The following is a 26797-nucleotide window of genomic DNA, read 5'->3' as shown; positions in this document are numbered from 1 at the left end:
ACATCTACAATTTAGCAGATTTAAGCTTCAAAAGAGGTAAAATGGAAACAAACTCATTTAACCCTGGGGTTCTGTTAGTCTCCAGGGTTATCTGCCAAAAGGTTTCCCTGAATTCCAGTTCGGTCTCTCAGGGACCCACTCTTATTTCTCTAGGGACCATTTCAATGACTGAAAAGAAGAACTGCACATTACTACATTCCAATGTATGTTTGTGCAGGGCATTAGCACTAGTTTTCTTTCTCACATCATTAACATGTTCATATATTCTGCGTTTTAGTTGCCTTTCAGTTTTACCTACATAAAAGGCATCACAAGATCCGCATGTAACTAAATAAACTAATCCCTGTGAATTACAGTTAGAGTAATTTTTATTGTATAGGGTCTTATGTCTTACCTGTATATAAACTTCTTCCCCTTGTAATATGTACTTGCATTGGTTACAGGCTCCACATTTATATGTCCCCTTCCTTTTGCGTGTAAAAATCTGTGAACTGGCTGCATACTCTAATAAATTTTGGATGTTCTGTCTTTTTCTAAAAATGACTTTTAGAGGTTTGTTCTTAAATACCTCTAAATCTGTAAATTCGGAGAATTTCTTCCACTCCCTTTCTAGAATAGATTTTACCTGGTATGCAGTCCCACTAAAATTCATCACAAAGGCTCTACCAAAGTCTTCTTGACTTGTTTTTTGTATTGTACCTTGCAGAGGGGTAGGTGGACCTGTACCCAAAACTGGTTTATACTTGTCATTTCTCCCTTGTTTTGCTTCTGTCTGTATATTATTAATAAGATCTTTTGGATAGCCTCTATCCCTGAACATTTTTTCTAATACCACACATTCATTCTGGAAATCATAATCCAAAGATGTCATGCGGCTCACACGGACATACTGCCCTTTGATTAATACTCTTGTTCTGGAATGAGGGATGAGCACTACTGTAACTAATATATGTATTAGAGAATGTTGGCTTTCTATAGACTACTGACTTGATCCCATTACCTGTGTTATATATTGTCACAACCAAATAATTGAATTTTTCTGATGTTACTTAATGTGTGAACTGCAGGAAGGTAGTAGATCCAGACAGATAGTTCATGAATTCTTCTAATGTTGCCATGTTCCCTGCCGAAAAAATACAGATATCATCAAGGTATCTAGTATATAGATTCCAATGTTGTGAATAAGGACATGTTTGTACAAATTTGTATTCCCAAACAGATAAAATAATATCTGCATAAGTGGGGGCACAACTGGCCCCCATGGCAACTCCCTGTTCTTACCGGTAAAATTCCCCCTCAAAAAACAAAAAATTGTTTCTGAGGACTAGCTCTGCTAATTCCAAACAGAGAAAGATGTCATTTTCCGAAGTATTTGACCTCATTCTCAAAGCTTCTTCCAACCACATCAATCCTGTATCGTGTGGAATAACGGAAAATAAATCCACAATGCTAATACATAAAAATATAAGGCCGTCTACACAATGTTCAGGCTGTATTCTTGCAAGAAAATCCCAAAAGTTCTTAAGGATGTGGGGACGGCCCCCCATATATCCTTAAGTTTCCAATCAAGAAATTTGGCCAAGGAAGCTGTTTTGAAACCTTCTTATGCAACAATTGGTCTGACTGGGGGGGTCCTCCACATCCTTGAGTACCTTGGGAATACCAAATATAGAAGGTATTCTAGGCGAGTTATTTTCCATCATCAAAAAGATCTTTCATTGGCAAATCAATCAAAACAAGGTTGGCGTAGCTGCTGGCATATGCCGTACCCACAGCCACACCAACTTTTTGCCAATAAATACATTCGTTAAACATGACTACATTATTCTCAAAAACTATTTCTAAGAGAGAGGTAATTAACATAACCATATCTCTCGAATATGAACCATGTTTCAGCAGGGCCAATCTAACTGCTTCAGTACACTCCAAATTGGGTATAACAGTGAACAGGGTCGTAACATCTAAGGTTACAAGCCAAAAATCTTGTATTTTAATAAATTTATGTCTTTTAGCCATGTTTGGCTGCCTTGTTCACTTTGACACTATTCTGCATGTTGGTATTATTGGAAGATTAAAAAAAACTTAATGTAAACCCCTAATGTTGTCAGTTGGACTGCAAAATTCCTACCCAACAGTTCAGACATTGTGAAAATTGCTGGTACCCTTCCTCAGTATAAGTTTGTAACTAGAAGGGTACTGCAAGAGATCAGTGCAGGGTCCCCTCCTGTTTGGCATTTATTTTGCAGACATCCAAGCCACTATCTTAGAAGTATAACTCACAACTTGTAAGCCCAACACAGCTCAAAAAGTCAGGAACCACGATAGTACTGCAGTTAGTTTCTTTTATTATAAAAAACCATGCACCAACGGTGACACTATTAGTTGAGCGCTTTCATCTAGTGAATCTAGATTTCTTCAGAACATCAGACAAACTGTTTGAATACACTTTAAATACCTTAATTTCCCGCCTTTTTCTAAAAACAATTACCCAATTACATACATTTAACCCTATGCATCACTTATGCAGTAAAATATCCATCTCAAACTTGATTAACCATCTTATCCTTTAACTCTATTGCAAACTTACTGCATAATGTGCTGTTATTAAAATATAACTTGAAAACGCATCAGTATTCACAATTGAATAATATTATTGTTACTGTATGTGCAAATACTGCTGTTATAAATTAAAAAATATATAAATAAACTATATATGTTATGCCAAAAAAAATATACACAATTTGATAAATAATTTGATAAAAATGCAATACAAAAAGAATCAACCAACACAATAACTGTTGTTACATACATAGTGATAGCTTATCTTGTATAATATCTAACATTTTTTATTTGCCTCAATATTTCCACAAAATCAAGATTATACCCTCACTAAGGGTTTAGTAGGAATTACTTCGTTTAGGCCAGGTGGTGTGGCAGCCTTGAGCCGCAGCTGCCACTTGATTTCTTTTTCTCCCACAATGGCCTTTGTATTACCTCCTCTAGGATTTATACTGACCACATCCAAAATACCAAATTTAAAACCCGTGCATGTCTCGCTATTGAGTATATGTCGGGACAATGCGTTATTGGTATCATTTCTCTTAATGCAATAGGTGTGGTCATAAATTCTATTTTTAAGAAGCCGGTCCGTCATTCCAACATAATAACTTTGACATGTGTCACAAATAGCTAGATATACCACATGTCTAGTTAAACAATTACCATGTTTAAAATGAACCTTAGTTCTATTTCTGTCCTTTAATACTATGCTTTTGCCTTCGTATATATACTTACAATAACTACAGCTCCCACACTTCGTAGTACCCCTTTTGAAGGTCTTTGTGTCTTGTATAAGTTGAATAAGTTGACCAAAATAAAAGCATTGCAAGTTGAAAATATGTATTTACGGCGATGCTTGAATTGCCATGTAGTCCCTATGGGACTCCGTTTCTTCAAAAGACCTATGGGTATAGAGATGAATGCTTCTAATGTAAAAAAATGCAATGACATGTTTAATGCTTTTGGGGAACAGTTTATGCAGTTTATTATAGATAACAATGATGAAAAATTGACTGTTTTAATTTCTGAAGTAGAAAACATGGATAATGCAATACGAGATGACAAGCTATTTCCACAATGGGAAAAGTTATATTATAAACAGTATGATTATGCGGAAAATGCAAGTAAGAGTATGTTTACTAAAAATGCAAAAGCTAGAGCGTGATATGCAGCAATATGAACAAGGGGTAGCATATAGGTGGAACAACAAGGATAGAGTGAGACCGAGGGAAACATACAAGGGAGATAGTAGAGATATACCTCAGGAAGATGTACCACAATATTGCAATGAAGAGGTTTTTTTAGAAGACGAAGAGCAAAACAAGTGGTATACAGTACATCGGAAGGGGAGGGGAGTCCCCAGGTGGAACAAGCACAGATAACACAGATTTTAGACAATGCCATTGTACTCAATAACACAGCCCCAAGTGACTATGCATACAAGGACAATACAGACAATGGACTAGGTCCCCATATTATAATTGATGAGGGAGATGTCAAGATTTATAACTATAGCACCTATGAAGTACCACCAGAACTGGCGCAAGTATTCTCAAAAGGCATGAAGTTCATACCTGACAAATCACTGGATTTGGTGGATGTTTTGGTTGAAGCAAAGTTATTCCTAAGAAAAATTAATCTAGGGATATTTTTCCAGAATAGGCCTCAACATGCATACATAAGTTCCGATTTAAGGAAAAAAAGTTCCTTTACACCACCTATGGTGAAAACATTGGAAACAGTGGAGAAAGTGATTCAGGATGACATTTACAAGTTATATAAGAAATGTAAATATCAGAAAAAGGACCAAATTATGGTTAATAAAATACATTCATTGATTGACTCCATTTGTTCTGAAAATGTCAGGATCATGGTTGCAGACAAGGGTGGGGGTATAGTATTGTATGACCAAGAAAAATATAGCAACAAGATATTCGAAATACTTAATGATCCAACTCAGTACGAGGTATCTTCATTAAATCAGGTCAATATCGCCCATAATAGAATAGACTCTTATTTGGAGGAATTCTTATTGGATAATAGAGTTGACGAAGAGCTTTATAAGTTTTTGAAGGTTGAGTACCCCATCCTGGCAACTATAAGAGGCATTCCAAAGGTACATAAAGATCTGATTGATCCACCCTTCAGACCTATAATATCAGGGAGTGTGAGTAAGACATTCCCATATGGCAAAGTAGTGGACAAAAGATTGAAACATATGTACAAATGTATACCGCATATAATGAAGGATTCCTGGGAATTCCTGGGAATATTCAAACAGGAATTGTGGTCACCTAATATCATATTTGTCACTGTAGATGTTAAAGAACTGTTCTCCTGTATTCCTAAGAATGAAGGAATAGATAGCTTTATGCAGAGCCTTAACAAATTTAGTGGGTTACAACAAGAAGAGATTGCCCTACTGTCCTCATTTATGGAAATAGTACTTGACCATAATTATATTTTTTTCGAAGGAGAATATTATAAACAAATCTCAGGTGTGGCAATGGGGGCAGCGTGTGCCCCCATGTATGCCAACATGGTTCTCCTAGACTGGGAAACAACTTACATTTTAAATACAAGTTGGATGAGCAAAATTAAAACTTATGTAAGATACCTGGACGATATGTTTCTTTTATGGACAGGTAATAGTCAAGAATTAGAAGAGTTTATAAATTACATCAATGGTACTACTAATTATTTAAAATTTATTTACCAATTTGATAGACAAGGAATAAACTATCTAGATGTATACGTCTATAATGATGGAAAGACATTTCAGTCCAGGATACATAGAAAAGAGACTTATAGCAATGGATATTTGCATTACACTAGTGCCCATACATATAAAGTCAAGTACAATATAGTGAAAGGACAGTTAATAAGGGCAGCGAGGATGACATCAGATAGGGGTACTATGCTTAAAGAGGTTAGTTTTATGGTGGACATGTTCAGAGATAAGGGATACCCTGACAAGATGTTGGATGATTTAACAGTATATGTAACCCAGGAATGGGGTAGAAAATTTCCCCCACTATTAGGCATAGGTATTCAAAAGAACAATCCACACAACAATACAGAGGGTGAATATTATAATAGGGCCTGTATTGTGAAGTATGGACATTATACACAGCAGGTTAAGCAAATCATCACCAAACACTGGCACATTTTGACAAGCGATTCAGTGATTAAGGACAAAATCCCCCCTGTACCCAATTTTGTGTATAAGACAGGTAATAGCCTCAAAAGGCTTATAGAAATAAGGCAGAGTGCTATACAAGACACAAAGACCTTCAAAAGGGGTACTACGAAGTGTGGGAGCTGTAGTTATTGTAAGTATATATACGAAGGCAAAAGCATAGTATTAAAGGACAGAAATAGAACTAAGGTTCATTTTAAACATGGTAATTGTTTAACTAGACATGTGGTATATCTAGCTATTTGTGACACATGTCAAAGTTATTATGTTGGAATGACGGACCGGCTTCTTAAAAATAGAATTTATGACCACACCTATTGCATTAAGAGAAATGATACCAATAACGCATTGTCCCGACATATACTCAATAGCGAGACATGCACGGGTTTTAAATTTGGTATTTTGGATGTGGTCAGTATAAATCCTAGAGGAGGTAATACAAAGGCCATTGTGGGAGAAAAAGAAATCAAGTGGCAGCTGCGGCTCGAGGCTGCCACACCACCTGGCCTAAATGAAGTAATTCCTACTAAACCCTTAGTGAGGGTATAATCTTGATTTTGTGGAAATATTGAGGCAAATAAAAAATGTTAGATATTATACAAGATAAGCTATCACTATGTATGTAACAACAGTTATTGTGTTGGTTGATTCTTTTTGTATTGCATTTTTATCAAATTATTTATCAAATTGTGTATATTTTTTTTGGCATAACATATATAGTTTATTTATATATTTTTTAATTTATAACAGCAGTATTTGCACATACAGTAACAATAATATTATTCAATTGTGAATACTGATGCGTTTTCAAGTTATATTTTAATAACAGCACATTATGCAGTAAGTTTGCAATAGAGTTAAAGGATAAGATGGTTAATCAAGTTTGAGATGGATATTTTACTGCATAAGTGATGCATAGGGTTAAATGTATGTAATTGGGTAATTGTTTTAGAAAAGGCGGAAATTAAGGTATTTAAAGTGTATTCAAACAGTTTGTCTGATGTTCTGAAGAAATCTAGATTCACTAGATGAAAGCGCTCAACTAATAGTGTCATCGTTGGTGCATGGTTTTTTATAATAAAAGAAACTAACTGCAGTACTATCGTGGTTCCTGACTTTTTGAGCTGTGTTGGGCTTACAAGTTGTGAGTTGTGTTGTGGACTTCAGGAACTTTTGTGTGAGTATCTTAGAAGTATAGTTGACTAAGTTTGCTGATTATGCCAGATCTCCATTTAATGAAAGAGTTGCTACCTCTCCTTTCCTTTTGAAATGTAAATATATCTAAAAAGCAAGTAGAAGGATTTATACTATGATCACAAAAGACAAGTTTATCTTAGTTAGTACTAAACAGGTGCATTGTTAATGATATGGAAAACGTATCTGTGACTTTTGTTGGAAGTAAAAAGGGACAGATCAGCCAGCATTGTGCACTCTTTCAAGCAGTTGATTAAGAGGTTGAAGGGTTACCCTCATATATAAAAAATATTGTATTTTTTTCCATAAATGTTACTTTCATCATGGAGGCATGTTATAGTTTAAGTTTACATAAATCTGTTCTCTTCTTAGTGGTGCAGGTATAGTCACCTGGTGATGTAGGTTGGGTTGACATCAGCTCTAGATTTTGGAAACTGTTGATGTGACACCCTGATCTCATGCACAAAATGGAAAAGAAGGGTTGTTGCTGATGTCATGTTAAGATGAGCACTGTTATTCACACATGCAATAATGCTAAACCGCTCCAACAAGGACTGAAATATGCACATGCCTGGTGTAGTAAAAACAGTCTCAAGCCAAATGTCAAAAAGTGCATAGCAGTCTTCAGTAAAAAATGCTGCTCCCTCCTTTAATGTTAAAAGTGGCACTCCTCCCTCACACAAATATGGTCATAAGAAAACTGGGTACTTATGCAGACATCTCTCTCATTAGATCATCATATTTCCAACATAGTCAGGAAGTCCTTCGATCTGCCTAGTTAATTTCCAAGGGAACGTCTTCAAAACCCACAGAAGTCATTTTATCACTGTACTCTTTCTTTATCAGATCCATCACTGAATACAGTGCCCCCTTTGTTATGTGCAAATCGAAGTATAACACTCAACTAGAAAGACTCCACAAACTTTTAACCAAGGAAATCAAATGCCTTAAATCATTCAACTATCCCCAAAAATTAGCACAAGTCTCTTTATGCTCAACGGCCTACCAGATGCTGGGATATGACCTATGTCTTGCTTTCTGAGATATGAAAGACCCCATCCTACTTGACTTCCTATTCTTTGCAAAATCAGTGCTCTATGAACACCTAAACTAGATATTTAAATATATACCAGCAAACAAACAAGAATCATTGGGGGACAGGGTCCTAATATAATGTATTCCAAGTTAACAAGATAAACAAGAATCATTGGGGGAGAGGGTCTTAACTTAAGTTATCCCCAGTCTACAAAACAAACAAGAATCATTAGGGAAGAGGGCTCTAACTTAATGTACTCCCAGTCTACAAAACACACAAGAATCATTGGGGTAGAGGCCTCTAATTTAATGTATTCCTAGTCTATAAAATAAACAAGTATTATTGGCGGAGACAGTGGTTGTGTAGCGGTTAGCGTTGCTGCCTCACAGCAAGATGTTCTCTAGTTCTATCCTCGGCTGGGGTGCCTTCTGTGCGGAGTCTGCATGTCCTCCCTGTGGTCTTGTGGGTTTCCTCCGGGTGCTCCGGTTTCCTCCCACATCTCAAACACATGCTGTAGGTGGACTGGACACTCTAAACTGGCCCTAGGCGTGAGTGCGTGCATGTGTGTGCCTTCTGTGGAAGGTTGGGCGCCGGCTGGCAACTCGACACCGTAAAACTCCACTGGCAATCATGAGCAGACAGGTGATCCGCTGTGGCGACCCCTAATCGGGAAAAGCCGAAAAAAGAAGATTGGGGGTGACAGTCCTAACAATGTGTTTCCAGTCTATAAAATGAGTTATCATTACAGGCCAAAGTTCTACTTTGTCTGACTTTAAGGTTAATCTTGTCATGTGGCTGTATAGACACAAATGTATACCATGGTTATCATCTCTGGTCCCACTCAGTATGGAAGGAGAGTAACATTAAGTAAGTAAAAGGATTCAAGAACTTTCAAATGTATCTACTTAAAAGTGTATGTGGCTTGCATCAATGGCAATTCAGTTAATCTTGGTCCATGTAAAGACTGCTGAGTATTTACGTAGGAGGAAAAGTCTACTCATCAAGCTAGCTGCAGGAATGAAAATGTCATTAAGGCAGTAACAGTAAGAGGCATAATTACCTGGAGTTTGACTCATCTCAGCTGAATGAAGTCCAAAGGTTAATTCCACCATGAGCGAGTGCTGGGTAGGGGCAGGGTGGGAGGAAGTATCAGCTGGTATGGAGCCCAGTCTCTGAAGCAGTGACTTCAGAACTAAGCCAACAAGGAAGTGAAGAAATATGTCTACAACAGACGTTTGTACTGCAGGTTAGAAATTGTCTTCCCTACCAGTGATCAATATTAGGGTGTATGCAAAGAGAAAGGGATAGAGAAGTACTAAGTGAAAGACGAGTGCTGGTAGAGATCTTAGCCTACTCTAAATGAGGTTTGCTGTTAAAAAGAGATAATTAACTGGGCATAAAAAGTACTGCATGATAACTATAAGGATCAACCAGAGGATGTTAGAAAATATTGGAAAGCAAAATTAGAAATGCAATTTACAAAGGAACAAAGGGAGGACATCTATATGTTTCTCAAGTATGCAACAAAGTGCAGAAGGTTTGGAATTTTTGATTGGAAGTGTTTTCAGAAGTATTTTTGTGTGTATAACATTTCCTTGACCTGACTAACCATCAATCCACAAATGATAGACAGCTAACAAACAATCATGAAAATCATCAATAAAGAGGTGATCAACAAAGCTAAAATATTTTTTTTGCAGGGGGAAACTATCCTGCACCTCCACACCCCCTGCTAATTATATATACCAACTCCGATATCGCACAACAGTAAGGAAGTGCAATCTCCCTGATTCACACTCTTCAGTGATCTAATAGTGAAAAAAAAGCCAGTAATTTTCGAACAGCTGTACTGACTTTTTCAGTGGTGGATGAAACGGCTCACTACAAAAAGTCTGGACTCCATATCTTTATACCCAAAGTAGACTTCAAATATTTTTTTTTTTCTCAGGTAGACAGCAAATGCATTAGATATGATTGAAAAGAGTGGGGTAACTGTGCACGTTTTTTTTTTTTTTGAGAGTAACAAGTCATCAAATTTAAAAAATTCCCAACGCAGTTTTGTTGTTTGTCTTTCGGCTTTTTCCTGGTAAAAGGTCACCACAGCGGAACTCCGGTCCGCTATTGATTGGCAGTAGATTTTTACGAAACGCCGAGGTGCCAGCTCGATGCCCAACCTTCAACGAAGGCACGCCCATTTACGCACGCATGTCTTTCGAATGCTGCCCAACCACGGGGAGGACATGCAGACTCCACACAGAAGGCACTCCCAAGCCATGCCGAGAATCAAACGGGAGAACCTCTTGCTGTGAGGTAACAACGCTACCGCCGTACCACCGCGGCATACAAAAAAAAAAAAAAAACATTTTCCCAACACAGTAATTGGCAGAAATATTGCAGGAGGAAATAACTAAGACAATTATTTTGGGATAGATACTGGATCTGAATATCTATCCCAAAATAATTGTCTTTAATAAGGCTTTACTATACTTTAATATTACTGCCTCTGAAAAAAAATTACTAGAAAATGGAAATCAAAATCTAAACCAACTGTAATTGAACTACTGAAAATTGTAAAGGAAATAAAAAAAAATACAGAAGGGAACTTTAGAAAAGGGAAGAAGCAAATTACATAAAAGTGAATTGAATTTGTGGAAGTAATACATGCATGCAGCAAAATAATTAGGAGGAGGAGTGAGGTTTGGGGGGAAGGCAGGAACTGAGCAATTTATGTAATGCTGGATTAAATAATAACTGTTAAAACAGGAAAACATACGTAATGTATATTACATGAATATGAAAAGTGTTAATATGTTTTTTTTATTAATGTATTTGTGCCTATGTCTTAACTGATAATTTAATAAAGACATTTAAAAAAGTGACTTGCAGGAAGCCCTACAAGTGCTCTTGTTGGTTCAGCACCTGTGTAGCTACAGCCCATGAAACTTCCGTTTAATGAATGAAGGACAGCTGAACAATGACAGGAAGGAAGTCACAGCACTGGACTTCCAAGAGAAACCAAGTCTAAGTAGCTCATGCCTGAGTACCTCATCCCTTATTTTAACTAGTCCCTTTTGCTTTCATACTGACTACCCTTCAAACTGTGGTGCTCCAAATGATGCTGAGTCAGATGGTCTCTCTCCTCCAAACATAAAGGGATTCAGCAGGATGACAGCTGTAAGCAAAACCATGAGCTCTGAATGTTGTTCACACTCACAAGCACTGTTAAACCATTTGTGGAATCTGGCGACACCATGTGAGAGTTTAAGATTGTAGATTCATAGCCAAAGATGACCTGGCATCAGTTCTGTTTACCACACAGACATACTGAAAGTCTGGGCTGGGAACAATGAACTCAGTTTCCTGCAAAATATCTTTCAGTAAATTTTGGTAGTGGACACAACAGTAAAGAAGTGGGTTCTCTTGTGGTGAGCACACCTCTTAAGTGAGATGCAGGTGATACCAACATAGGACACGTGCATGTAACTCTCACAAATGAAGAAATATAAATTTCTTTTCTCTATTAGAAAAAAAACAACAGTGGAAAAATCTACTTTAGACCAAGTACAACCTTAAAATCTTTTTTTGGCAAATGTTCAAAATACTTGTACAGTGGTGAAAACCTGTAAATTGTGACAGTTCATCTGTATTACCTGGTGCCAGAGAAATGTAATGTTGATGGACAAGGCTGGTTTTCTCACCAGATTTATAAGATGGCGGTATCTCAATTGACATCAAAAGGTGTTATATGTTACAAATGTAAATGAAATGTGGCCAAAAGTTGTAAGAATGGCCACCCTACAGCTACTGGGTGAAAGTCCTACACCCAGAGATCTACAATGAACAAATAATAGCAAAGAAAGTAAATAATTATATTAGCCTGCAGTTCATGTCTCCACTCTAGGAGATGTCTCTGCTGTCTTACATGAGATTCAGGTGTTTGTGCAAGAAAAAAGAGATGGTTCATTGTTTTAAATGCAGAAAAGGGAAAAGTATAATTTTGTTTATTTTAAGAGAAGTTACTGTCAGATGAGGGACCTACAAGTACTCAATACTGGGGAAGGGCAGACTTTCAGAAAGTACCAAAATCAGTATTCTGTTTATTACAAGTTCTGAATACAGGAAGACTTGGCACCCACAATTATCCTTACTGGAAGCAGTGGCAGACTGGGTACCCACCAGTATCCTTAGTGGAAGCACTGGTAAATTAGCAGCCACCAGTATATTTACTGGAAGCACTGGTAGGTTAGGCAACCAACAGTATCCTTACTGGAAGCACTGGCAAATTAGGCACCATCCATTACCTTTACTGGGAGCACTGGCAGATTAGGTATCCACCAGTAACCTGACCGAGACTCATTGTCCTAGCAGGGAATGTGGGCAGCAGCACACTGGACACCCACAAGTACCCTGAAAGACAATGTTCATACAGTGGGAATGGGTACCCAACAGTATTATGACTGACAAGGCAAACTGAGACACTGGACACCCACCAGGATACTATCAGGAAGGTTGAAAATGAGGAACTGGGTATCCAGTAATATAATTTCATACCAGATGGGGGAGCTACTGGTTACAATGGGAAACTGGGAGGAAATAAAATTTAACAAAAAAAAAAAATGAAAACCTACAAATATAACTTCTGTTTGACAAGATAGCTTTCCTTAGGTCAAGTACTAGATACTGACAGAAAAGATATATATAAATGCCTAGTACAAAGAAAACTGAAAATGTGACACTGGACTAGTAGTGGAACAAAGGGAACCAACTAATGGTACTGATGACCGCAAAGAACATTCACATTTTTTTCTAACTTAGACATAATAAATTAAATTGCTACTGGCTCTACAGCTAAGAAATAAAAATAACAGAAAATATCCACTGCATTAAAGCAGTAGAGTTAAGAAGTCAAACTAATAACTACAGGCACTTTGGATAACTTTGTTGTGTCAAAACATGATCAGTGTAGAGCCCCTCCTGCTGATCTGGACAAGGCACATCCTCTCAAGGGCCCACAGGGTAGAATAAATGTTTTTACTGCTGTAGTACGTACAAAGTAATAAGATAAAATTATATTAAATTAGCATGTTAAGTAGGATCTCCACCTTTTCCAGCACAGAAAGAAACAGGCAGTGTCAAAATTCGTATGGGGAGGTCCCATATCTTACATGTGGAAAATGTTGGCACAGACACTTTCTGCAATTAGTATTAACAACATCTGGGCAATGGAATCTCAGTAAATTACAACTCAAGTGCACATATTTTCAGAATGCAAGTACATAACATGTTCAGTTTAAGTAAGTGTGACAAAAAAACAGTATTTTTTCAGGGATAGTTGGTAAAGGTATAAATATGCTTCCAAGCTTGGAATGTGGCATCCCAAAGCACAGGTCCTAATTATGGAATGATCTATGCTTCTGTACTAAACCGATAGGTCCAATGCTCTTCATGAGTGTCAAAATCTGCATTCAGTATTTCTTTGCAATTGCAGTCTGCTGGTATTACACTTCCCAAAAGTCAACCTGTAATACAAATCCTACTATAATCTGACTGATGTAAATACTGTAAGGGATAGCCCACAATCATATTATAAAATGCTATAAAAGGAGTGTCATATTAAGATTTAAAAATAATACTTGATGTGCTTCAAACTGCAATATTCTGATGTTCTTGTATGTAAACTTTAGGTTGCAATAATTTTGACTTTGGCATGTGCAAACTACACCTAGACTGAGATTGTAAGTGGTTATTGTTTGATCAGTGTTCTACCCAAGCTGTATGATATTAAAATAATAGCTAACACAATGCTCATTTGCTTGCAAAGTACATTAAATGGAGCATTCTAGCCAGCATTTGTCAATGCTGTTGTGATTATATCTTATTTTGTTTCTTCCTCATCATATCAAGTATTGTTAAATTTCTTACCTCTTTGAGGATTCTTTCATTAAAAAACTGCTGCAACTTTTCATTACAGTAGTTAATGCAAAACTGTTCAAAACTGTTGTGCTCAAAGTATTCTGAAAGAAAAAGTGGAAACACAAGGGCATTTACTTACTAGTTCTGACTGCATACTTTAATTAAAGGTTCCAAAACATTTCTTAAATACCTTATGCATACATAACAGTTGGTTAATTACATCTCTATACCATACTTTAATATCATATGTACACACAACAGTTTGTTTAACGGTTAATTTTTTATGCATTCATTCTAAAGAAAATATTTAATTTATTAGTAAAAACATGGGTATCGAATGAAACAGAAAGTTTAGAGTTAATAGTATTCACAATGCTGAGCACAAAACAGCAATTGTACCTATCACCACAAAATATTCAACTAATCAAATTCTCCACCTCATAAAACTTCTAAGACAACTTCAAACACACATCCAGGACCTATGGGGTAGGAGATTCGCCTACATACCCCTTAACTTTAAATACATTAAATCTGAAAATGCACTAAATCAGGAAAAATAGGACAACTTAATTTTAACACCAAATGGGTTTCCCTCTTCTTCAACATCATGCCACTTCAGAGTTACTATATTTGAAGTCTAATAACCACTGAAAATAACTGCCTAAATAAAATTAGCCATTTACAATTAACATGCACTTATTATTTTGTATTTTGTTACATTTCTATATAATATGGAAATTCAATCTTAACTAACAACCTGTACAGACAGGAAAAAAATGAGCTTTCAATAAGCTCATGTTTCAGGACAAAATAATTCAACAAATTCTCAAATCTGTTATTAAGTGGGTAAATTAAATGATCCTTTGTAAACCTTTTCACATGACCTACTTTCAGTTGCTTAATCTCAAATTCAGTACACATCTGTACAGCCATGGTGAACTAGACTGGCAGTTAGTAGGAGTTTCTTGCAGAATTCGTTGTAGAAAAAGGTTTATATGTTTGCTTATTAATGCATTCTGGTTAGTCCAAAGTTAGAGCACCTCTGAGAACAAAATAACTTATAGTGACAGTAAGTAAGTGTTCTTTCTCTGAGTTACAGCAACCTCAGCAGCACATCTATAAAAATTCTGGGGTATGAGTCCTATGTGCAGGGTGAAAGGGCAAGTGTTTCACTGAAGGAAAAAAAATCAGTCAGTAGTGCAGTACCAAGATTCTTTTCCATTAGAAATGAATGCTGTCAGCCTGACTGCAGCATTTGCTTCAGTATTAAGGTTGTGGTTTAACTAGTAAGAAGGTTGCATCAGTTTTTAAAGCAAAAGACCTTTTTTTTGTTCCTCAACTCAGAACTGAGGACAAAGTGCACAAACAAACCTGGCGGACTCTTTTTATTGCTCTGCACTTTGGACATGAGGGCTGCAAGACTGAGAATTGGCACTAGGCACTTGAAGATCCACCTTTGTACACATAATATAGAGGATTATGACCAAGTCTCCAATCATAACTGCATTATTATGTGTTGAGACGTGGATGCAAGAACCTCACCTCAAGATTGAAGCTCAAGAGGTGAATTTTGGAACCATGTTGACAACACATAATATAAGTTTACGATCAGAGACCCGGTCATGTCTTCGTAAAGCATGGATCTTTATCTACTCCATGTACTACTGGTTACAGAAAAAAGGGAAAAAAGCGCAAAGTAGTTTAGCTTTGAAAGCCAGTTAAGCCTTAGTGAGCACTGTCAGACAGCTGCATATCACCATTCATTTATTTGATTAACATATGTGAGTGGAACTAAGGATCAAACCAGGGCAAAGTTTTTAAGTATTGTTCTAATTCACAGAAAATGTTTTTAAAACCTTTATTAAATTATCACTTAAGGTATAGGCAAACATACATTTACATAAAAGAAAACAAACCATATTAACATGTTCCTAGTTACAAACATTATACATCACAAATATTCTTCTGTATAATCATCAATCCAACATTACATAAATTTATCAATTCCTGCCATCCCTTAAACCTCACTCCTCCACCAAAACATTATTCTTTCTGCATGTATTGTCCCCACAATTTCCATTTTTGACTATGTAAGTTGCACCTACCCTTTTCTAAAGATCCTACTTCCTATGTGTAACATTATTCAATACTTCAAATGCAGTTGATTTTGACTCTGATTTCCATTTTCTATCAATTGCTTTTTGGTAGCCACCAGAATTACACTTAACAAGGCCTTACTATGTCTAGACAATTCAGATCATGTATCTTAGCTCAAAAAATAATTTCCTTAGTTACACCCATTTGCTCAATCAATATTTCTGGCAAAGTACACAGCAGGGAATTTTTAAAATTTACCACCTAATTACTCCGAAAACATATGTTCCCAGTTACCTTTTTCTTCGCAATCACACCTCATACATTTCACATCTACCTTAATGAAAATACTTTTGAGTCTGCTTGGGGCATAAAATAATTATGAAAACACTTACAAGTAATAATCTTAAACCTTCTACACTTTGTTGCACATTTGGAAGCCATACATATGTCCTCCCATTGTTTCCTTGTGAATTGGTGATGCAGTCTCTTTTCCCAGTCTTTTCTGACCTCCTCTGATTGATTCCTATAGTTATCAGGCAATATTTTATACACCCTACTAAAGATCCCTTTTTTAGCAGCAGCTTCTCTTCTAGATTCAACTAAAATCTCTACCAGAGCAGGTCTTTCATTTAGGATTCCACTATCCTCCTATCCTTTTCTCTTTCCCTATACAAAGACACCCATCCCTGATAGGGAAGGCAGTCTGTAGACTGGAATCCAAATGTTTTAGTGGTCTCTTCCCATTCTATTACCTTTCCCTCTCTAGTTATTTGCTCCTAATACCTTGGTTCCTTTGCCACTTTTCTTCAGTAAATTCCAGCCCCTTCTTGCTTATTCTCTGTAACCCTAATGCAGTCAACCCTACTGGCAAAATTTCCTTTCTCCACTCTCGTGTTGGCTTAGTTTTTAGAATACTTTCTGCTACTTTATGAAAATAATACTCTATATTTCTGTTGTTATTCTCCTTAAGGATCTTCATCCAAAATTCCACTCTCTCCTTATTTCTTGAATTTCCCCCTGTTTCATCATCATCAATTTCCACTCTAAATTATAGCTTTCTGCTTGCATTATTTACATGAGCCTTAACTGTGTATCTCTAAAATATCCACTCAAATCAGATGATCCTAAACCACCTTGTTCTGTTGGAAGGATGAAGTTATCCAACTTGATGCTTGCCCTCTTCCACTCCCTGATAAAATCCTTCAAATCTTGATTAATTAATGCTCATAACCTTCTCCTCTAATTGATAAAAAATATGTCTGACCAGACTATAAACGTAAAGGGACTACAAACATTGTCACTGCTTGTATCTTGCTATCAATATCCATAAACAAGAGCTTCCAGTTTCTCATTTTTTGCATTGCCTTTTTAGTTTTTTCCTACACATCCTTAGTTGCCATAACAGAAACCTTTTTAATCCTTATTGTTAAATACTTCATTTTATCATGTCTCATAAATATGGATATGGCTGAACCAGTTCATATGTGGGTGCATAGTATATACCTACAGCCTTTGTGTTATCTTCATTAATTTTATATCCCAAAAATACTTGAAACTGTCTCACAATGTTGCACAGCACTGAGATGTCCTTTTCTGGTTTTATCAAGTATTAAATAATATCCTCTCCTCTGCAAATAAAGCCAACTTTTCCCAATTACCATACAAGTTATATCCTTGAACTTCTGAGCTGTTTATTGTCTTTGCCAACGGCTCTAAAAAGTTAGCAAATAACAAAGGGGAAAAAGGACACCCCTGCCTTGTTTCTCTGTTCAGACAACTTATCAAAGAACCCTTCCACTTTAATTTTTGCCTTTGATCCATCATATATCCTGCTAATTAACCTTGTCATTGTATCAGGATATGAAAGTGCTTCCCATCTTACTTAATCAAATGCTTTTGCTGCATCAAGACCCACCACATCAGTATTTTCTTAAATTAGGATTCCTTCTGCATCATCATTATTCTATTGTTGTCAAATGTCTGCCTCCCCTATGCAAAGCCGCATTGATCCATATTTATCAATTTTTGTCAACAGCTTTTCAATTCTTTTTGCTATTATAGAGATAAACACTTTATCATCGTGGTTTAAAATTGATATGGGTCTGTGTGAGGCTGGGACTGATGGGTCTTTACTGTCTTTAGGTATTACAGCTACCACAACTTTCTTCCAGGATGTTGGTGCTTCTTCTCCTTTTAAAATAGTGTTACATAAACCCTTCCAGATCTTAACACTTTCTTCCCTCCTAGCTTCCAAACTTCCACAGGAATACCATCTATTCCTGGAGACTTTCCTGCACATTGATTATACATCACCATTTTTATCTCATCTCCTCCTGTCTTAACTGTTAATTCTTAAGCCTCATCTACCTCTAGCCTTGGCATATTTAGCCTGCAATAAATATTTCCATTTGAGTTCTTTCTTAATTTCCACATGCCTCTGCTTTATACAAATTTTCATACAATTTCTGAAATATCTATAATTCCTCTACAGGATCAGTAGTTATTTTTCTTGTTATAGGCTCCCTAAGTTTGGCAACAACTTTGTCTACTTTCTGTTGCCCAAGTTATTGGGCTAAACGTTTTTCTGCTCTGGAGTTATCAAAAACAGCTGCTTAACAGCAGTCTTTTTAAACTCATGCATAATATCCACATACTCCTTTATTTTCTCTTCAGCACTCTGCATTTGTGCCTTCTTTGAGACATCCCTTATTCTGTCATACTTTAACCTTTATCAGTCCCTCTAAATAATTATTGTTACTTCTTGACAATATCTCTTTTTTCTTTTATTTCCACCATATTTAAACTTCACTATCAGTTTATCCCACTCAATAGCTACACTAGCTTCCCTTATAACTGTTACATAATTTCCATTACCCATTCCTTAAATACCTCTCTTTTTAACAGACAGGTGGGGAAGCACCAGTGTCTCTTTTACTTCATTAGCCTGCATTTTTATCATAGTTTGTATTGGTACATGATCTGAAACAGTTATCAGATATGTGTTGAGGCTTTCAAATAAATGCATAAGCCTGTGACATTTAATTTCTGTCCAGTCTAGCCCAGTTATTATACCTTGGGGAATAATATGTAAATTCTCTCTGAGTTCCTACAACTGAATTCACTTCTTCCATACCAAATGCTTTCATAAAGATCTTCCGAAATCTATCCTTTTTTTGTTATAGTTTCCCTTCTAGGTTCCTCAATGCATCCTCACTGTTGCAAATCATGTTCCGGTCCTCACCTATAAGTAATATTCCCAGTTGAATGCTGATTATTTTTCCCAAAATTTTCTTACGGTCCACAACAGCAGTATTAAGAGGAATATAAATACATACCAACATAATCATCCTCCCTTGTCAGTAGTCCCTTACTAACACAAATCTACCATTATTTTTTCCTCTTCTATCACTATTGAAGCTTGTTGAAGCTACTCTAACAATTAGCATAAGTACTCCCCTTTTCCTTTATCCCTGATATTCTGCTGAATATATATCCTAAAATCCTTTCTTTATCAAATTCACATGCTCACTTCTTTCCAAATGTGTCTCCTGTAGCATTACTATATGCAATCTGCATATTTTAATATAATTCATTACTCTTACTTTGTTGTCAACACATATGAGGCCATTTATCTCCCAAAATACTATTGATAATGCAGCCATTATGATAAGAAGTTTTTTATTATGCCCACGTATTATATATGATAGCTTTTTAAATGTCTGTTTCCAGCTTTGGTGTTAAATGCACCTAATAATGTTTGGCAGGTTGATCCTTTATTGTGTTGTTTCTTGTCATCACTATTTGAGCCTATGACAGGGTATATGAGACTTTTTGTGTTAACGAAAACCCTCTGACAAACACACCCTCAACACCCCCACAATCTATTAACTTAAAACAAACACACAAAATATGTATAACTTCAAATAATGAAGTTTAACCCTGCTGATAGGAACAACTGTCCTAAACTGGCAGCTGTATCCACAGGCATTACCTAACCTAAAATGAAGGTTATCTGTGCTAAGGTGCATGTTACCGCCTGTGCTCCTCCTTACACTAATGGCTGTCTGTCCTTGTCTTATCTTTATTCCCCTTCCAAATGTGAAAAACAGCTTGTATGCTTTCAGAAAACATTAACTTTAGTGTTAAGAAAAAGTGCACTGGCTATCTTTACAGAAAATGTACAGTTGTGTACAATTACCATAAATGTAGATGTTCAAGTGTATTCACTGTTGCAGTCATTACATTTGGGTTATCTGCCTGCAGGTAGCCCTCAGCCAGCCTGAATATCAAAGTCTTGGAGTCCTGCATTGGATGCTGTCTCTTCTTCCATGACATCAGGTCGTCAGGGGTATAAAACATGCAATCGACGCCATTACATCAGTTTTTCTTGCCCCAGATGTCAGGTGCCCCCATAATGGAAAGCAATTATATGTTAAGTTACACCTCCAACAAAAAGCAAATACACCAGGAAGCTGAAATACACTAAACAAGAAGAAAAGTATAGCCAAGAGAAGTCAGGGGGCTGGAGGGAAGGTAACCAGGACTGCAACAGTGAATACACTTTAACATCTACATTTATGATAAGTGTACACAACTGTACTATGCTCTTCGTGTTTCACTGTTGCAGTCAATACATTTGGTTTGATTCCCAAAGCTAAGGAAGGGAGGAAGAAGCTAGAGAGCATTAGGACCAGCTATTAAGCCCTGTAAAACTGCAGTGGCAAAACCAGCTCTAGATTTAGAAAACATAGGCATGTGGTAATGCTTGTTGAAGGTATGTACAGAGCTCCAGGTAGCAGCTTCTGGGAGTCCCTGGTAGGGACACTTCTGAGAAAGGCTGTAGAGGTAGATGCAGTCCTGGTGGAATATGATCTTATCCCCTGTGGGGTAGGTTTTCCATGGTGCTTATAGCAGAAATGAATGCAATGGGCTATCCACTTAGAAATGGTTTGCTTTGAAATGGCCTTCCCCTCTGCCCCTGCAGCAAAGCTAACTAGCAGCTGTTCAGATTTTCTGAGAGGCTTAGTCCTATCCAAATAAAATCTAAGTTGCTTGCGCACGTCCAAAGAGTGCAGTATTCATACTCCTTTGTTTTGTGGATTTGGGAAAAAAGTAGGCAAAATGAATGGCCTGATTAAGGGCCACACTAGACACCACCTTGGGCATAAAGGAAGGATTGGTCCTGAGGGACACCCTGTCTGCATGAAAGATGATGAATGGCTCCACTGCCATGAGGGCCTGTAATTCAGACACTTTTCTTGCTGAAGTGATGGCTAGAAGGAAGGCTGTTTTCCAAGAAAGGAACTTCAAGTCTGAAGTTGCAGGTGGCTTAAAAGGAGGTAGAGTGAGCTTTTCCAATACAAAGTTAAGGTCCCAGGCTGGAGTAGGGGCTCTCCTGGGTGGTCTTAAATTTTTGGCCTCTCTGAGGAATTGCTTTAGTAGGGGGTGTGAGAAGAGGGGTGTGTTCAGTATTATAATGAGCTGAAATGGCAGAGGCATGAATTTTAATTGACGAGAAGGAAAGGCCCTTGTGGAGCATCTTTGTTAAGTACTGAAGAATATGCGGTACGTTGGGCACCATTGTGCCCATCCCCTGAGTCTGGCTCCAGGAACAATATATTTTCCACTTTTCAGCATAGGATTTTCTAGTACTAGGCCTCCTTGCTTCCAGAATGACATATAGCACCTGCTTACTGAGGGATGTTATTGGAGGGCTCAAGAAATTAGCCAGGCTGCAAGGTTCAGGGTTTGAAGCTGAGGGTGCAAAATCTGGCCCTCCTGCTGGGACAGCAGGGAAGGGGTCTGAGGCAGGTGCCATGGTTTCAGCAGTGACATACTGCACAAGAGGGGGTACCAGTGCTAGTGTGGCCAGTCTGGTGCAATCAGTATTGTCCTTGGTTTGTCCTGTTTGATCTTTAGCAGAACTTTCGAGAGGAGAGGCAGAGGGGGAATGGTATAAACTGAGAAGCTTTCCCAGGTGAAGGACAGGGCATCCACTTTCCAAGCTTGACTGTGGGAAGTCCTTGTGCAGTATTTGTCCAACTGGTAGTTCTGAGAGGAGGCAAACAGGTCTATCTCTGGATTCCCCCATTTGTTTCTCAAAAGGTTGAATATCTTTTGTTCCAGTTTCCACTCGTGTGGGTCCATGAGATTTCTGCTTAGGTCATCTTCCAGTGAATTCAGCTTGCCTGGCAGGAATTAAGCTTGTAAGTGCACTTGGTTGCTCAAGGCTGTGTTCTGCAGAAAGGGTACGAATGGGTTCCCCCCTACTTGTTCATGTACCACATGACAGTGTTGTTGTCTGTCTTTACCAATAATTGTCCTGGAAGAATGTGCTCCTTGAAAGCGGTCAGGGAATTCTGTACAGCTAACATTTCTTTCTGATTGATATGCAGGATCATCTGACTCGGGTTCCATTTGCCCTGAATGCACTGCCCTGCCAATTGAGACCCCCATGCATAGTCTGATGCATCTGTTGTTAGGGTTTGGACGGCAGGGAGTAGAGTGAATGGTAGCCCCTTGTTGTGGTAGCCGGCCTCTGCCCACCAAAGGAACTCTGTCTTTATGCAAGGAATGATAGGAATCATTGATTCCAGGTCCTGAGAATGTTGACACCATAGGCTTTTTAGATACCATTGTAGTTTCCTCATATGCAGCCTTGCATATGGAATTAATAAAATGCAAGAGGCCATGAACCCCAGGGCTTGGAGGATTCTCCTTATAGATAGTTGGGTCTTTGTGGCCTGTAGTTTGAAGTAGACTGTCAAATAAACTTGTTTCTCTGGCGTGATGAAAGCCATCTGGGAAGTTGTGTTCAAGCTTGCTCCCACGAATACAATTTGTTGGCAGGGTACTAGATGACATTTCCTTTAGATTATGGTGTACCCCAGTGAGGTTAGAAGTATCTTTACAAATACCAGATGTTTTAGTAACATGTCCTGGCTTTCTGCCTGAATTAGACAATCATCCAGGTATGGGTATATTTAAATATTTCTTTGCCTGCAGAATGCAAAGACTGGAGCTAGACACTCTGTGAATACCCTGGGCACAGTAGATAAACCAAAGGGAAGTACAGAGAGCTGATACTGCATGGAGGCTGCTCTGAAGCATAGGTATTCCTTGCAAGGTTAACTTACTGGAAAGTGCAGGTAAGCGTCCTTTAATTCTACAGTTGCCAACCAGGCATCTTTGCCTAGCATAGGAAGCAGCTGATGAAGAGTTAGCATTTTGAATTTTGGGATTACCAAAAAGGTGTTTAGAATAGAGAGGTCCAGGATAGAATGCCAGGAGCGGTCTTTTCCGGGTACCAGGAAAAGTCTTCAGTAAAAACCTTGTCCCTTTTCTTCTGCTGGGACAGGCTGAATAGCTCTGATACTTAGAAGACAGAGAACCTGTTGTTGAGCCTCTGCCCACTGATTTGGGAGTAGGTCTGGCCAACCGTTTGGGGTTGGTAAGGTGTGGAAGTGGAATCTGTATCCTTGGAAAACTAGATTTAAAACCCATTGATACTGGGTAATGAGTTCCCAGTTTTTTGCAGGCAGGGCGATCTTTCCCCCTAAGGGAGCAGGCAGTTGAGCAGGGCTTGGAAGGGTTAAGGTTAAGTCATTGTGACATTTTTCCATAGGGGAGTGTCTAACTACTTCCAGCTTTGGAAGTGGGAGCCCCCCACTGATTAGGCCTCTGAGTACCCTGGGACTGTAGCCTAGGTGGTCTGCTGTTTCTGGGTTTGGACTGAGAAGGCCTGGAAGAGACAGGAAAGGACCAATTCTTTGAAGGCCAATGCCTGCTAAATCTGGGAGGCTGTACTTGCAGGAAATCTTTAACAGTTTGCATAGATTTAGCTTTTTCCTCCATCTTTTTAAGGACTTCTTCTGCTTTGTTGCCAAACAGGCGGTCTTGGTTTAAGGGAGCATCCAGAAATTTAGCTTTAACATGATCTGGCAAATTTTGCTCCTTAAGCCAAGCATGCCTTCTAAGGACCAACCCAGTGACAGCAGCCCTGCAAGATGCTTCAAAAGAGTCAAAACCACATTGCAGAGTATGTTTATCAACTTGTTCAGCAGAATGCATTAAATCCTGTAATTCTTTATTTTCAGCACAGTCAGTAATCAACATCATTTTCTGTTTAAGTAGTCCCATAATATGCTGCTGATACTTTAACATATGAAAATGGCAGTTTAAGGCCCTAAGGGCCAAAGGAACAGAAGTGTATACATTCTTACCCCATCAGTCCAAGGCCCTGGAATCTCTATCAGAGAGGGTAGGGTTTTCTGCAGAAGTAGCCTTAATGCCTTTAGGTCCTTGGGAAATGGCCTCTGGGTCCGCAGTAGGATTCTTGAAGAGGAACTTGTGAGAGTCAGGCACTCTGTAATACCTGTCAGGTTTCCTGGTAGCTGGAGGTAAAGTGTCTGTGGCTAGGCTAGATTCCAAGAAGGCATTATCTACAATGTCCTGGACAGGAGGGATAACTAAAGGCCTGTGTTGAGGGAGGAGTAAGAATTCCCTAAGCTTCATTTTGGGGTCAGAATAATCCTAGCTTTCCCAACGGAATTGCTCCCTAAGAGTGTGCAAGGTTTCACCAAAAGAAAAAATCTTCTGGAGGGGAAGCAGAGGGAATGGAATCCTCTGCATCAGAATCCTCATAGGTAGATAAGGGTAAATCTTGGTAATTAGAAGAAACAGAAATTTCAGAGGGAGAAGGCTGGCTTCCCCTAATTAAAGTAATAAGGTCTTCAGCCATTCTTATCATTTATTTTTTTAGGCATATGGGCCTGACCATGCGGTTTGGACGTCGGTTTTCAAGGAGTGGGTCAAGTTTTAGGCCTTGAAGAAGAAGAAGATGGCGTTGGTTTGAAATGCAAGTCAGTATGCTTGAATACACCCTCAGAAGCCGGTACCTGCACAGCAGCTCCGGACCCATCCAAGGTAGAGACATCCGCAGGTTCCATAGTCGAAGAAGCATCTCGCGGAATACTGGACTCCGAATGGGTCTCAGTAGAGGCCTGTGAATCTGAATTGGGTATCAGGGGCTGCGAAAGCACCTCACTGAGTACCGGCGAACTGGCGACTAGCTTAACGGAAGCGTCTTCGGCAGCTTTGGACCTATGCGGTCTGTCTCTGTCTTTATCTTTACATTTTTTCAGAATGTCAGTAGTCCAATGGCTTACCAAAGCCAGTTCTGGATAGTTAAACCGAGTACCAAAATAATTTGCTGCAAAAAGAAACCGACGACAAATAGTCTGGGGGTTGAATAAGGCACAAAACCAACAGTGAGGGACGTCGTGGTCTGGGCCTAAGCAAGGAATGCAGTATGAATGAAAATCTTTATGAGGTATTTGCTTTCCACAGGTAATACAACTGTAACTTTTACTGACATCGGTTAAGAGCAAGAAAAAGGATCCCCAACAGGGTACGCTTTTTTGAAGACTTCGGTTCTGAAACCCGAAAATGAAAATTTCAGGAGTCGGCTGACCGGCACTTGCAAACTGTTTCTGCTTCGGGCACAGTGTGGCACGAAAGACTGATGTAATGGCATCGGCTGCATGTTTTATACCACTGACGACCTGACGTCATGGAAGAAGGGACAGCATCCGACGCAGGGATCCAAGACTATGATATTCAGGCCGGCTGAGGACTACCTGCAAGCAGATAACCCAAATGCAATGACTGTAACAGTGAAACACGAAGAACATCTAAACTATACACTGTTCTAGTAAATGCATTGAAGTATTTAGGTACCAGGAAAGCGGCTTTTTCTTATTCACTTCCAATAATTTCAAACATTGTTTTTTTACTAAGCTGCTTGTCCTTGTACCATTTAATTTTATGTTTCTGTCAGGAAACAATGTCCAAGACTCTCGATATCTATTGCCTTCACCTTCAGTCAGCTTGTCTCCATGAAAACATAAGAACAGAATGTACAGCTACTGTCAACTGCAGACTTCTCAACTCGCAGTGAACATTTATTTGCAAAAGGAAAACTTTTCATTACATTCACATGGTTCTCTTATATTTAAAGCCCACTTGCTTATACACACACACACACACACACACACACACACACACACACACACACACACACACACACGTGTTATTAGATTAAGCCAAGGGCATTAATCCAGACATTCACCGATGCAAAAGTTAGAGAAAACATCTAATCACTATAAATTATTATAACCTGTGCACTTTCGCACCACATCCCCCACCTCAACAACCCAAGAGTACAGCATATTAACTTAAACACGCAAAAAAAATACTTGTTTACTTTAGTATCTTTATCACATAAAATAACTGAAAATGCTTTACTATAATACATAGAATTTATATAATGAAATGCTTTGCACAAATACTGTTAAGAAGAACAATAGTTTTACTTAGTTACTTTTTTTTTGTTTCCGTTTTAGTATCCTTCTAAACATTAGCAACATGAAATGGGGTATATACCTTTAAGTCACCCCACAAGTTTAACAAAGACAACAAAAGTCCAGTCCTTCTCAGTTACTTTTTCTTGTAAAGCCATGTTTCACAAATGTGACTGATGCTTTAAAATCTCAGTTTTATTCACTAATTGCAGTGACACTGGTCTTTGTCCTGTTCATCTCTGTCTCCCAATCCCAGACTCTGGTTCATGTCCAAGGTACTTCCAATTCTTCTAGTCATCTCATATGTTTTTCTGCCTCTCAAGCATTGTGCTTTGGAACACTGGAAAATATTTCACTGCCAAAGTCTCTCTATGATCTTTATTTTCAGAAGAATGAGAAGCAGAGTCCCCTTCTATTTGATGACTCACTTTTTGTTGG

General features: G+C 38.2%; 1 protein-coding gene across 1 annotated transcript in view; it reads right to left on the bottom strand.

The window, feature by feature from the left end:
* Positions 1-26797, bottom strand: part of MYO6 (myosin VI) — a 692995-nt gene that overhangs the window by 370869 nt on the left and 295329 nt on the right. The window contains exon 9 of the mRNA XM_044077058.1: positions 13911-14002. Within this exon, the coding sequence (XP_043932993.1) occupies positions 13911-14002 (92 nt within the window). The remainder of the gene's footprint in view (positions 1-13910; positions 14003-26797) is intronic.

Source organism: Protopterus annectens, chromosome 1.part0 (genome assembly GCF_019279795.1).
Source record: "Protopterus annectens isolate FY-2018-M chromosome 1.part0, PAN1.0, whole genome shotgun sequence".
Classification (NCBI taxonomy): Eukaryota; Metazoa; Chordata; order Ceratodontiformes; family Protopteridae; genus Protopterus; species Protopterus annectens.
Note: the sequence above shows the minus strand (reverse complement) of the source record. Positions and strands in the feature narration are given on the sequence as shown.